The 12,032-nt window shown below is 37.9% G+C and overlaps 1 protein-coding gene across 18 annotated transcripts in view; it reads right to left on the bottom strand.

The window, feature by feature from the left end:
• The window catches only part of Gria4 (glutamate ionotropic receptor AMPA type subunit 4), a 351,675-nt gene extending 339,920 nt beyond the window's left edge, over nt 1-11,755 (bottom strand). For 13 of the 18 annotated variants that reach the window (XR_012910070.1, XR_012910069.1, XM_075966876.1 and 10 more), the window contains exons 1-3: nt 10,859-11,295; nt 10,159-10,337; nt 8,815-8,973 (exon numbers count right to left, since the gene is read on the bottom strand). Coding sequence is in view for 16 of the 18 variants with exons in the window: in XM_075966876.1 (XP_075822991.1) it covers nt 8,815-8,973; nt 10,159-10,246 (247 nt within the window). In the remaining 2 variants the exon portion in view is untranslated. Of the gene's footprint in view, nt 1-8,814; nt 8,974-10,158; nt 10,747-10,858 lie in introns of those variants that run through there. The other 5 variants (XM_075966871.1, XM_075966878.1, XM_075966882.1 and 2 more) reach the window with 3 other exon arrangements.
• Nucleotides 11,756-12,032: the final 277 nt, after the last annotated feature.

Raw genomic sequence — 12,032 nt, 5'->3', positions numbered from 1 at the left:
CTTTATGAAGAAAGATTGGGTAATGGTGCTTAAAAAACTCATCAATTCAAGCATAGGTCAATATACCTTAACTACCACCCTTTGTTTATTTAGAAGTGGAAAGTCTGTCAAAGACAACCATGGAGAACTTGCCTGACAGCTAAGAACATCTCAAATCAGTTTACTGGATAAATTAATCATGAATATTTATGTTCTTAAATGAAATAATTCACCTGTAGAAATATGTAGGCTTGCCATTTAACAGAGCATTGGTCCCTGAAAATCAAACAGTTAAAATTCATTAGGCTATGTTATATATGGTTGCATTTGCAACATAAAATTGGCATTAAAAAGTAATAGGAGTGTCAATTGTCAACAGTTAAACTTTTGAAGTTATGTTGCTACAACTTATGTTATTTTACAAGTTTCACTGTAATGTAAAATTCTAAGCATGTTTGCTGGTTTGAATTAAAATTATTAGAAATAAATTCTTGATATTTGAATTAGGGTTCCAGAAACCTGCAGTCACACCAGGTGATGATTACTTTGTTGATCTTGTATTGAGAAAGATACTGCAGAAAAAATAGCTGTCAAATAGTGCAATGGATTTGAAGAAATGGCCTTAATCCTACAGCAATGCTATTTTGTAGCCTTAGGCAAATTTTAAGTGTTTTTAAATGTTCATTTTTATATAAAATAATGAAAAGTTGTGTTTACCTTTCATAGTTGTATAAAACTGAAGGTAACACAAGGGCAAATCTTCCTTTAATAGCTCTTTAATACAGTGATTATTATCATCAGGGGCTGATTGAGTGTCAGAGAACAGGGAGTCCTCAGAATTGACTCCTGTAGATTATGCAGACATTGAACACCAAGAAACTGGATTGAATCCTTTGTAAGTCACTGATGACCTTCAAAAACCCAGTGTTTCAGAAGTAGTAATTATAAAAAAGAAGGTAAATTGTGCTTAAAAAACATAGAAGAGGAGACACAAAGTATGTGCCTTGTAGTAAGTGAAGCATTTAAGGCCATAAGACTATAGTAGGAGATTGGAGGGTGAAACCAAAGGTGGTCCTTTTAAGGATATGCTCCCCATTGGCTCAGGATGTGGATGGATTATGCAGAAAGATTCCACTTTGGCTACCAGGATAAAACCTAGTCTACTCACTTGACAAAGGCAGGAAAAAGAATTCTTACATAAGTGGTAGGAGATTCCTTGAGGGTTATGGAACTAGGCCTTTTGTGTGACGAAAAACTCACTGAAAAGCTGCTTAAACACTGAAGATCATCTCTTTGTAAATGTACACGCGCACATGATGCACTAGGTCCACACCTGTGTAAAGCAGGAAAATTCTTTTCCTTCTGCCAATCCAAACATAAAATAATCATCCTTACAAGGATTCCCAAAGAACATAGACAACAATGAGGACCCTAAGAGGGACATACATAGATCATATCTGCATGGGAAGTAGAAAAAGACAAAAAACTCCTGAACAAATTGGGAGCATGGGGACCTTGAGAGAGGGTTGAAGGGAAGGAGAGAAGGAGGAACAGGAGGAGAAAAAATGTAGAGCTCAATAAAAATCAATTAAATTTAAAAGAAAAAGTATTCTCTTTTAGGATTTTCTAAATAGAATCTTAGATTTGTGTGTGTAAATTAAACAGCTATATGGGAGATCAGAACACATGTCTATGAAGTAGCAACAAAATATATGAAACCTGTATAACTTCTCTGAAACATAAAATACAAGTACATTGAAATATTAATATTTACTGAAAAATGTTCAGTTATAAAATTTGTGAAAATGTTCGGTTATGAAATTTTTATTAAATTTTAAAGACGTGACTTTCTCTTCCACTAATCTTCATACTTTTCACAAGAATTCCTACTTGGGTGGGTATTTGTCTCTTGTGATGATAGATGAAGGAGTTGTATGTAACTTTGTCTTCCTAATTTTGTAAATTTAATCTCCCTTGTTCAAAAGCCTGATAATTGTACCTTCCTACATCTAATTAAAAGATAAGAAGGGTTTGACCAGCATATACAGGAAATTATATATTAGTAGAACATTTGTGGGCTTAATAAAGGAGACTTTTGTAACATATCTCTTGATCAAAAGTACAAATGAATACTCTAAAGAGAACAGATCAAAATACCTCCAATGGGGTGTTACAGTTTTCTCTATAGATCATGATTCCACAGCATTTGACAAGGCTGGTCCTCCTTTACTTGAAGTATTACCACATTTTTTTCTTCCAAACTCTCTGACCCATTTTCCCCCAGACTCCTTCACTTGGCCATTTTTCTCTTCTCACTTTGTAAGTATTGGCACATTTGGGAAGACTGATGCTCCACAGTCCTTTCCTGCTCTGTGGGTCCAGGACCTCCACTCATGCCCAATTTTTTACTGTGCATCTTCTTTGGGCGCCTTCAGCATCTCATAATCAATCCATCCCCATGAAGCTCTCTATTTTCACACAGATCTCTGACCATGTACCTACTTCTTCTGTTAGTCAGCATCACCGGTAAAACATTTTTTTTTGCCTCAGGTCAGAGACATCAGCTTACAATTTTTACTGTCACTATACTTTTCTGGCACCCTTCCACACAAATCTGACCAATCAGCAAGTCCTGATGAAAGTTCTGTATTCGTGGTGTGTGAGTTTTATTCTCTTCCTGTTGCTTCTACTCTAATCTTAGCATCTCTTACTTTAAATCGCATCACTCTGACATTTAACTAACAGGACTTCTGCTTCCCACTATTTAATCTTACAATATTTTTTGTGCCACCATATTGTTTTTTGTAAAATGCAAATCTATCTCTATTCAATTCAAATAATTTACATGTCCTCTTTTTTTTACCATGAAGTTTCCTTGCAACTACTATAGAGTTTCTGTACATGTACAAAGCCTTGTCCCTTAGCACACTGATGCCCTCTTAATGCTTTTCATACTCCTCCTAGACCATATTAGTTCAAATAGACTTGGCTTTCCACACCTTCATGTCTTCTCACGTAGCATATACTCACACCTTTGTGCTTCCCTGTCCTTTAAATGACTCAGCAAGAGGTTGAAACCCTGACTAGGCAACGTCATTAAATGTTGTGCCAAGCTTGGTGTTCCTACCATTCCTGTGTTTCTCCATATCACAGCTCTATTTTCTCTTCAGAGCTCTGCCATAATTTATACGCTATCTGAATTGTCTCTTACCCCCACACTAAGAGCTCATGGAGGGTAACAGCTACTTTTACAATGTTTTGTATTCTGAGTTTCTTCCATAGTATCTTAAGAATTTCTCTTCCTGAATATGTTTAATAAATGAATAGATAAATCCATTATCTTATTCTCATGAAGGAATAGATGATTTGACCTTTGCTCCATTACACACTGCCATGTGATCAATGAACAAATTGCCCAGAAATGCCTTGCTCTATTTTCTTCAAAATACTGCAATTACAGAAAGGATAAATGGAAATTCTTATTTATGTCCAATTCAAGAAATCTCAGTAGGAATATATTTTTCATAATTTGAGGCTTCTTGATAAAATCACTGGAGTGGTTCCTGGTAAAAACACCAAGTCTCCTACAAACAAAGAAACTACTCTGAGCCTAAAGATATAAACCTAAAAACAAGGCCTGTCTCCTTAGACTGTTTATGTAACATTAGTTTGGGGCAAATTAAATTTATGCGATGTGGTAGCAATCCTAAAACTAAAGCATTCTCATAACTTTAAAATTCAGATAAGTGTTGGAAGAGCCCCACTTATTCATCCCAGCCTCCCAGAACCAAAATAATTACACAGAAATTGTATAAATTAAAAAACACCACTTGGTCCATTAGCTCTAACGTCTTTTTGTCTAACTCTTATATCTTAATTTAATCCATATCTGTTGATCTGTGTATTGCCACATGGCAGTGGCTTACTGGGTAAAATTTCCAGAGTCTGTCTCTAGCAGCTCCATGGTGTCCCTCTGACTCTGCCTCCTTTCTCCCAGCATGCCATTTAGTTTTCCCTGCCTAGCTCTGTTTCCCTACAGCTCTGCTAGAGGCCCAAAGCAGTTCCTTTATTAACCAATGAAAGCAACACATAGACAGAAGGACCACCCACACCAGATAAATGATGGTGTTCCTCTGTGTTTACGATATATAGAGATGAATTATCAATAGGCAAATGATAACTAGACAATGAACTTTCTCAATGGAAGGAATTGAACATATTTTTCCTCTTCCCCCCCCAAAAAAATAAAACTTGGAGAACACCTATTTGGGAAAAAAATAAGGAATTTTCTGACAATTTGTAAATGGTCCATCTTGTGGTCACTCAGAAACACATCAGTGGAAATTATAAATCACTTACCATCTGCAAAAAGACAAAATGAAGCAATGGGTCTCACATTTTTGTCATTAATCTTAGAACGGGAAATTACAAGGGAGATAGAAAATCAAAAAAACTGAACAATTACTTAAGATCAATGTAGGTTGTTTCTATCAATTCCAAACATGAAAGCCCAACAAATCACAGTCTGCTGATTTTTTTAAAACCAAAAGTAAGTACACTTAATTCTATTTTTTGTTCTATATCTTTCTTTTGAAAAATAAAGCTTTATCTTTAGCCTGCTTAGGAATATTACTGAAGCCCAATGCAGTCTCTTAGTTTTCACAAAGCCCAATATTCTTAAAGGAAAACATACACAACAGTATTTAAGCATTGTTGAATTTTACTCCAGACATGAGATTTACGCACCCTTAACATAAGTGAGCTTTTACTACTGTGGGAACTCTTATAGGCATATTGTCTATAATTTTATATTTTCTGTGGATTTAAATTAACTAAGCAATTACATTTTATATAGCCAGTTACTTTTATCATTGTCATTGGATATTTTAATTTGGCGAGTAAATTGTCAACCAAAAGAAGTTAGATTTACCGTCTATAAAAAAATAGACATGTGATTGGTATTGGGAAAGTTAGTACACATCTCTAATGCTAATACCCAGAAGGGCTGAGGCAGGAGAATCATAAGTTATAAGTTACTCTGCGCTTTATAGCGATGTTTAGGCCAGTCTGGGCTATAAGAGTGTTATCCTATCTCAAAATCAAACCACTCTCATTGCTACTATAGAATAATATACAAATTTTCAATGATTGTAACTTCTCTGCCATCATCTGATAAATAACTGAGCAAATTGTTTGAGGCAGACACTTTGAGCAATATAAGAACATCATTAGAAAATACATTTAGAAACAAGCTCACCAGTTAGTCCTCGTACAGATTTTAAAAAAGGAATCAGTCTAGAAACCCTTTAACTCTCTTTTCTATTTTGACCATGTATCTGGTTTATCATGTACTTCCCACAGTTCATCTTAAACTTAAAGCATCATTCCACAGACTGGATGGTAGTATGTGATATCACAACAGCTGATTCATCAAGGGATTGATCATGTGATAATGATTCTAAGAAAAAATTTAAATTCATAATTTCTCAAATATTATTATATTTAAAATTTGGTGATAGCTTAGAATTTTGTTTACTAGTTTTGCTTAAATTTAACAAATAGTATTCTCCAAGCAAATATCTTGTAAGTAGCCTGCTATATTAAAATCTATATAAAATATATTAAATAATTCAATAAAAAAACATTGATCATATTTATTATTTATCCCTGAATATGTTTTAATCAGCTTGCGTACTTTATATAGGATACAATAACAAAATGTAGATATCCAATAACACTAAATGGTTACATGAAAGGACTACTTATACTTACTTTTGTTATTGAAAATGGCTATAATTTTTATTATCTGTATTTTTCTAATTTCCTTTTAACATCCTGTAAAATTTGAATTCTTAGCAATATGAATAGCTAAAAAGTAAGAATATTTTAATTTTAATATTATCTAATATTATTAAATTAAAAGATATGCAAATACTGCTGAAGAGAAAATACCGTTAGCAGTAAAATTAGAAGTTCAAATTACTGCTTCCTCTAGTGAGAGGATATTGATCCCCAAAATTGCTCTTTTTGAATTAATCATATCCAGTTTTACAAGCTGGTAAACTCTATATAGAAAGTGGTTTATTGATAGACATACTTTTAAGAGAGCTGATGTTAATCTGGTCCTGATAATCAGCATTGGATTATGTCTTTTCAACAGAGAATCCACACTTTATTATTGTCTGGGTTTTTTTTTTTTTTTGTGTGTGTGTGTGTGTGTTAGTGCAGTTTTCATAAAAACAATTAACTATACCCTGGCTAATATTCTTTATTCATACAGAGAGGAGATTATAAGTTTATAAAGATTCAGTATGGGAACATTACAATTAAAATAAATTGAGTGTAACACACATTATTATTTATATGCATTCCAAGATAACAAGTTTGAAAATCCACTCTGTGTCACTACAAAGAAAAAAACCCCAGGTTAATTTTCCAAATACTAAATTTCAAGACTATTTTTATCCTTTTGTACCCAAAGGCATAAAGTTTGATAGTTGAGATTAACTTATAGTTACTGTTTATGGTTTATGCTTATGTAATTACAGTTGAATCGTGTGTGTGTGTGTGTGTGTGTGTGTGTGTGTGTGTGTGTGTGTTTTGGGTCAGTCTACCCAATAAGCACCAACCACCTGACTCACACTCTCCATGGATTGTTTCCAAATGGATCTTGGGTTTATCTTAAGGAATTCATTATAGAAATCTATCAAAAATAAGAAATATCTTCACTAAAAATATTTTTGCTTATTTACAATTTCCTTTTAAAAGTATTTTGAAACATCTATGCAGAGCCAATTATATATGAATGTGAAAACCATTAGCTTGTTAACATTGTATGGCACTCGGGTACATCTAAAGTTACTGTTTTTATTGCACATTAGGGAGAACATCCTTTATATTTCATTCTTTAGAATTCTTTTCTGTGTAACCAGCTGTCACAGTTTCGGGTTAACCAATACTTTACCACAATCACTTGGTTTCATACATGTTTTGTTACATAAACAAAATAAAACTAATTAAAATGATGATAAATGAGGTTAACTGGTGGTATGGAGTAAGAAAGAATTAGCACCTTACAGTTTACAAAACTGAATGACATTGTGTAACCATTTCAATTCTTAAGGTCTTAATTTGTGAAAATAAAACTCATTCAAAACTAAGTGATAGTATTCAAATGTAGTTCACTGTGGACAAAAGTCCCCTTACTTTGAATAATATATTTGCATAATCAATTAGTTTACAAGCTCGTAGGAGACAGACTCTTAGGAGAGACACAAGATAAATGTAAAATAAAAAAGAGTAACCATTACTCCTTACTGAGAATGCTTTGAGTAGAATTGTATGAAATGTTGATATTTCGTGTATTACTTGGTGTATGAACAAAATAACCTCTAAAATTTGTAAATGATTATCCACAAGTCTATCTATACTTTTTATAAACTTTGGCTTAAAATAACACATTTTTGCTTTAATATTAGTTTCATTCCCAAATAAAACAATATTAGTTTCATCACAAAGTAAACCAATTTTAATTTTGTAACCAAGGAAAACGAATAAGCAATAATCGTGAAATAGTAGTAGCCATAAGAATCATGACAAATATATAACCACAATATTTTATAAAACTGTCAAAAGCTTCAACACCTTCATGAAATTAAGTTCTACGATATAGTAGTAAACAGACCTCCAAAATAATCATCCTCTTATCTGGTAAGTGAATTAAGTACAAATAATATGAATGCAAGCACTTTAGCTCATGAAATAGATACATACCTTCCTTCTCTTAAAACCCCTTTTTATGTTTTTCTCTGTTTAGTTTATTTTCTTGTCCTGACAATTTTAAATTAAAAGATTTTCCAACTTGGTGCAATAGAAACAAAACACTCATCATTTTACGTAGAAACCACTTCTTCATGTCTCAGACAAGTCAGAAGCATTGTTTTAGCATGGCAGTAGATATGCACAGAAAACGGAGGAAGCATTCTGAAATATCGCATGCATCACCAACTGAACTAAAAGCCAGCCCAATGCCATGGATGGGTTACATATTAGTGATTTATGTTAATGCAGTTAGCTGGCAGTTTTTTCCACATCAATTTACATAGAATCTTGGGGATTTCTGTACAACTGACTGCTTATAGCATTATGTGAAGTTTCTCATGTGGTTTTATTGTGTGGAAATTCAGCTGGATGTGTTTTAAAATTCAGGTTAATCAGAGACTAAAGTGACTGGTAACACAGTAAAGCCTCATGGAGTTTCATGCACAGCCAGGTCCATAAAGACAGCAAGAGGTAGTTACAAACTAAAATAGAAGGGCAGAACAGCCACAAATGACATCACTGCATCTTATGTTTTGTCTACCAGCTGGACTTAAATATATTTTCTCCACATCATCACTCCTCTGGCCTTTTCATCATGGCCTTTAGTACTGGGAAGAGCTTGTGACTTCTTTAAAAGGGACCAGGAGGTTACTCTAGTGAAACTCAAGCCAGAAAAACCAAAGGATGGGATAAAACACTAGACTGAGTACAGTTTTCACTGGCATTCAGAAGATACAATACTAAAATTTTACAGGAGAATTCAGCTTGTATGATCTAGGCAGAGAAAATTAAAAGACTGAAAGGAAGGAAGGATGACAGAAGAGAAGGAGGGAAGGAGAAAGATGTATCAGCTGAAAATCCCAAATATTAACCCTTTTGAACTATGATTTTTCTCTGACATCAGGCAATTGTTGGAATCCTGAAATATTTTCCTAGAAAATTTGTAACAAAGAAGGGAATCCACTACCTCATTTCAGTTCTCTTCAATTTAGCTGTAACTTAAATTTTACTTACAGGCATTCGTCACAGCAAAACTGTTGGCTGTCTCGATGTTATCCACATGAGGTACCAGATTGAAAGGAGCTTCGGAGGCATTGGGGCTGGTGTTATGAAGAAAGATTGCCAATCTGAAAGCAGTGTATTCCTGGTCTGTGTTTCGGATGAAGAGACCACCTGTGAAAGACAGCAGCTTCACAGTGTTTCCTGCCTTATATGTTAGACCCAGCCCCAGGACTGTCAAACCTCTCCAACAACAAGCCCATGCAACTAAGGCGCTTCGTTGCCATATCCTATGCACTGCTTTTGTCCCTGCACTGCATGCTTAGTGTTTTAGTCTTCAGGGCAGTTCAGCTTTTTTCTGATCCAATCCATCATGATCCCAATGACCTCTGAGACCATTCAGTTCAACTGGCTTTCCTTCACTTGCCCTCTTCAGGAAGCCAGTTCAAGAAACCTCCGGTATCAGTGAGGATGCAGATAGAAGGAAAGGAGATTTCCATCAAAATACAGAACAGGAACGAAGTAATGTGGATGCACAGGACAGTAGAAGGAGAGAGAACTTAGTTTGCCCCCGTGTTTGTGTGTACCCAGCCCAATCAGTTCGGTTTTGTGCAGAGTACACACATTTTAAAAAATGATGCAGTGTTTGAGGCTGGGCTTGGCTGGGCTGGAAGAAATTCAATAGCTGAGTCCCATCAACAGACAGAAGAGGAGAATGGCAAGCAAAGGGAGGAAGGGAGGGTCGTTAGAGACAGAGTGGGGTGCCCAAGAATATGAAAGAGCAAAAGCATAAATCAAAAGCAAAATAAAACCAGCAAAGGTTCCTAGAAAAGGATCTAACTTTTGATTCTGTCATTTGGAAACAAGACAAGGCAAGAGGTGTGGAGAGAAAACGCTTTTGTCCCAATCTCTTCCTGTAATAGAGAGAATGCTGCAGTTGCAGAATAGCAAGAAATTGGTTGAAAAAAAATGAAATTTGATATTTCCTTTTGCTCTTGGGGAAAGAGTTTAATTAAAGAAATGTGCTATAAAATACAACCAAAGGCCACGGAGCTCTCTCTCTCGCTCTCTCTCTCTCTGTTTCTCTCTCCCCCCCTCTCTCTCTCTCTCTCTCTCTCTCTCTCTCTCTCTCTCTCTCTCTTTCGCTTTCCCTTAACTTCTTCCAATATTAATTTATCATATTGGCAAGCAAGATGGAAATAGGGTCAAGGCTGGGCGTACTAGCCTGTGTCTACTATCTGAACTTGCAGGATCTGATTGTAAAGGAAAGGCGCCTCTGTAGGATTCCTTGGATTGCTTATCTGCAACTCATTTAACTCTCTTCAAACAGAAGCACCCCTTCCCCAGCCATTTACTTACCTATTTGAACGCTGCTTGGAAAGGCTCCCATGGCGAGTCCCCAAAACACAGAAAACAACAAGACAATCTGCCTGCAAATAATCCTCATCTTCCTTGATCCTCTCCCTGGTGCGCGCTCTCCTCTCTTTCTCTCACACTCTTGCTAAAAGCTCTTCAGAGAGGCATTGAGGACGATGGCGCTAAAATTAAAAACAAAAACAAAAAAGAAAAAAGAAAGAAAAGAAAAAGAAAAAAGGAAAGAAAAACGAGAAATAAAAAGAGAGAGAGGTTTGGGCGCTTTGAGGTTATGATTGCTTCCCCTCAGCAATCCATCGCCAGCTGCCAGATGTTTCCCGCAGTCTCCATAGCCCTGAGGGAGGTTTTCTGTCCTGCTGATAATGTTCATGCAGAAGATGGTGGTGGCGGGTCTAGCTGCTGCTCTGCTCGCAGGGATGAGACATGCGCTCTGTCTGGGGCTCACTTGCGCTCGCCTGCTCACATCCACACCAACGCCAGCGCCACATGCGCTCCGCAGCTCGCACCCGGCCCCCACCCGGGCCGCAGCATCCCCGAACCCCGCACCTTAGTATAGGGTACCGGAATGCGCACTCCCGCCACGGGCTTCTCGCCCCTCCTCCGTTTTTGCTCTCCCCTCTCCCCTTTCTCCCGCCCCTCGCCACTCGCCCCTCGCCCCATGCCGCCTCCTTCCCCGGGTGCTCACCAGAGCGCCCAGGTCTTCAGGGAGGCTCCTGAGCCAGTCCGCAGACTGGGGTTTTCGTGTCCCCTCTCCAACCTCTGATCCCCTTCCTCCCTTCTTCGTGGGTTTGCGGAGGGACCGGCTCTGGTGATCAGTACCCCTCTCCAGCACCCTTGTCTTTTCTTTTTATGCCTTCCAAAGCTTCTTTGGCTTCTTGGTTGCGCTTGGCAGGAAACTAGCCCAGGGGGCCGGGTATGCCAGCCCGGATCCCCGGCTGGGGGGTTGGAGAGGAAGTTAGCACCTCCCCATGGTCTCAGTCCCCTGCCGCATCCTTGCAGGCTCGCAGGAGGACAGGATGCCTCCCCGCTCCCAGCCCTTTCCTCTCAGCCTAGCCCAGCCTAGCCCTCTTTTTCCACTGGGCTATGAGAGCGCGCGCGCGCGAGCGCGAGTGCGCGGTGGGTGGGGGTGAGGTGGGGGGAACTCTAGTCCTTGCTGCAGCTGCAGCAAAGATTTCTCACTAGCAAACAGCCCGGGAATCTGCAAAGCCCTGGATGAGAATGAATGCGGTGAAGGTGCTCAGCGAAGGAGAGGAGGGAAGAAGGGCACAGGGAAGCCTTGGGATGAAGAGGTTGGGGTCCTGGAGGGAAGAATTGGAGGAGGTAAGGGTGGGGAAGAGAGTCAGAGAAGTTTTCACTTGCTAGGAAATGGAGATGTACGTGTGTGTGTGTGTGTGTGTGTGTGTGTGTGTGTGTGTGTGTGAGAGAGAGAGAGAGAGAGAGAGAGAGAGAGAGAGAGAGAGAGAGAGAATAGAGATAAAAGAGAGACAGGGATGAGACAGAGAGAGGGGGGAGGGAGAGAGAGAGGAGAGAGAGAGAAAGAGAGAGAGAACAGAGATAAAAGAGAGACAAAGAGAGAAGGGAGGGAGGGAGGGAGGGAGGGAGGGAGGGAGGGAGGGAGGGAGGGAGGGAGGGAGGAAGGGAGGGAGAATTTAATGCAGAAAGTAGTTACCGGCAAGAAACAAAATGAAGAAAGAGATGAAAGCTGAGAGGCTTCTAATATGGTCTTCAAAAGACAAAATGAAAACTGAGAGAGGCTTCTAATATGTTCTATAAAAAACACTGAACTGAATTAGGAATTAACTTTGAGAAGTTAACTGTAAACTAAAAACATGCTTAAAGGCTGCGTCCCTTTCTGTTCC

This window comes from Microtus pennsylvanicus, chromosome 3, assembly GCF_037038515.1.
Source record: "Microtus pennsylvanicus isolate mMicPen1 chromosome 3, mMicPen1.hap1, whole genome shotgun sequence".
In the NCBI taxonomy this organism is placed as follows: Eukaryota; Metazoa; Chordata; class Mammalia; order Rodentia; family Cricetidae; genus Microtus; species Microtus pennsylvanicus.
This window is presented reverse-complemented; position numbering and strand designations above follow the sequence as displayed.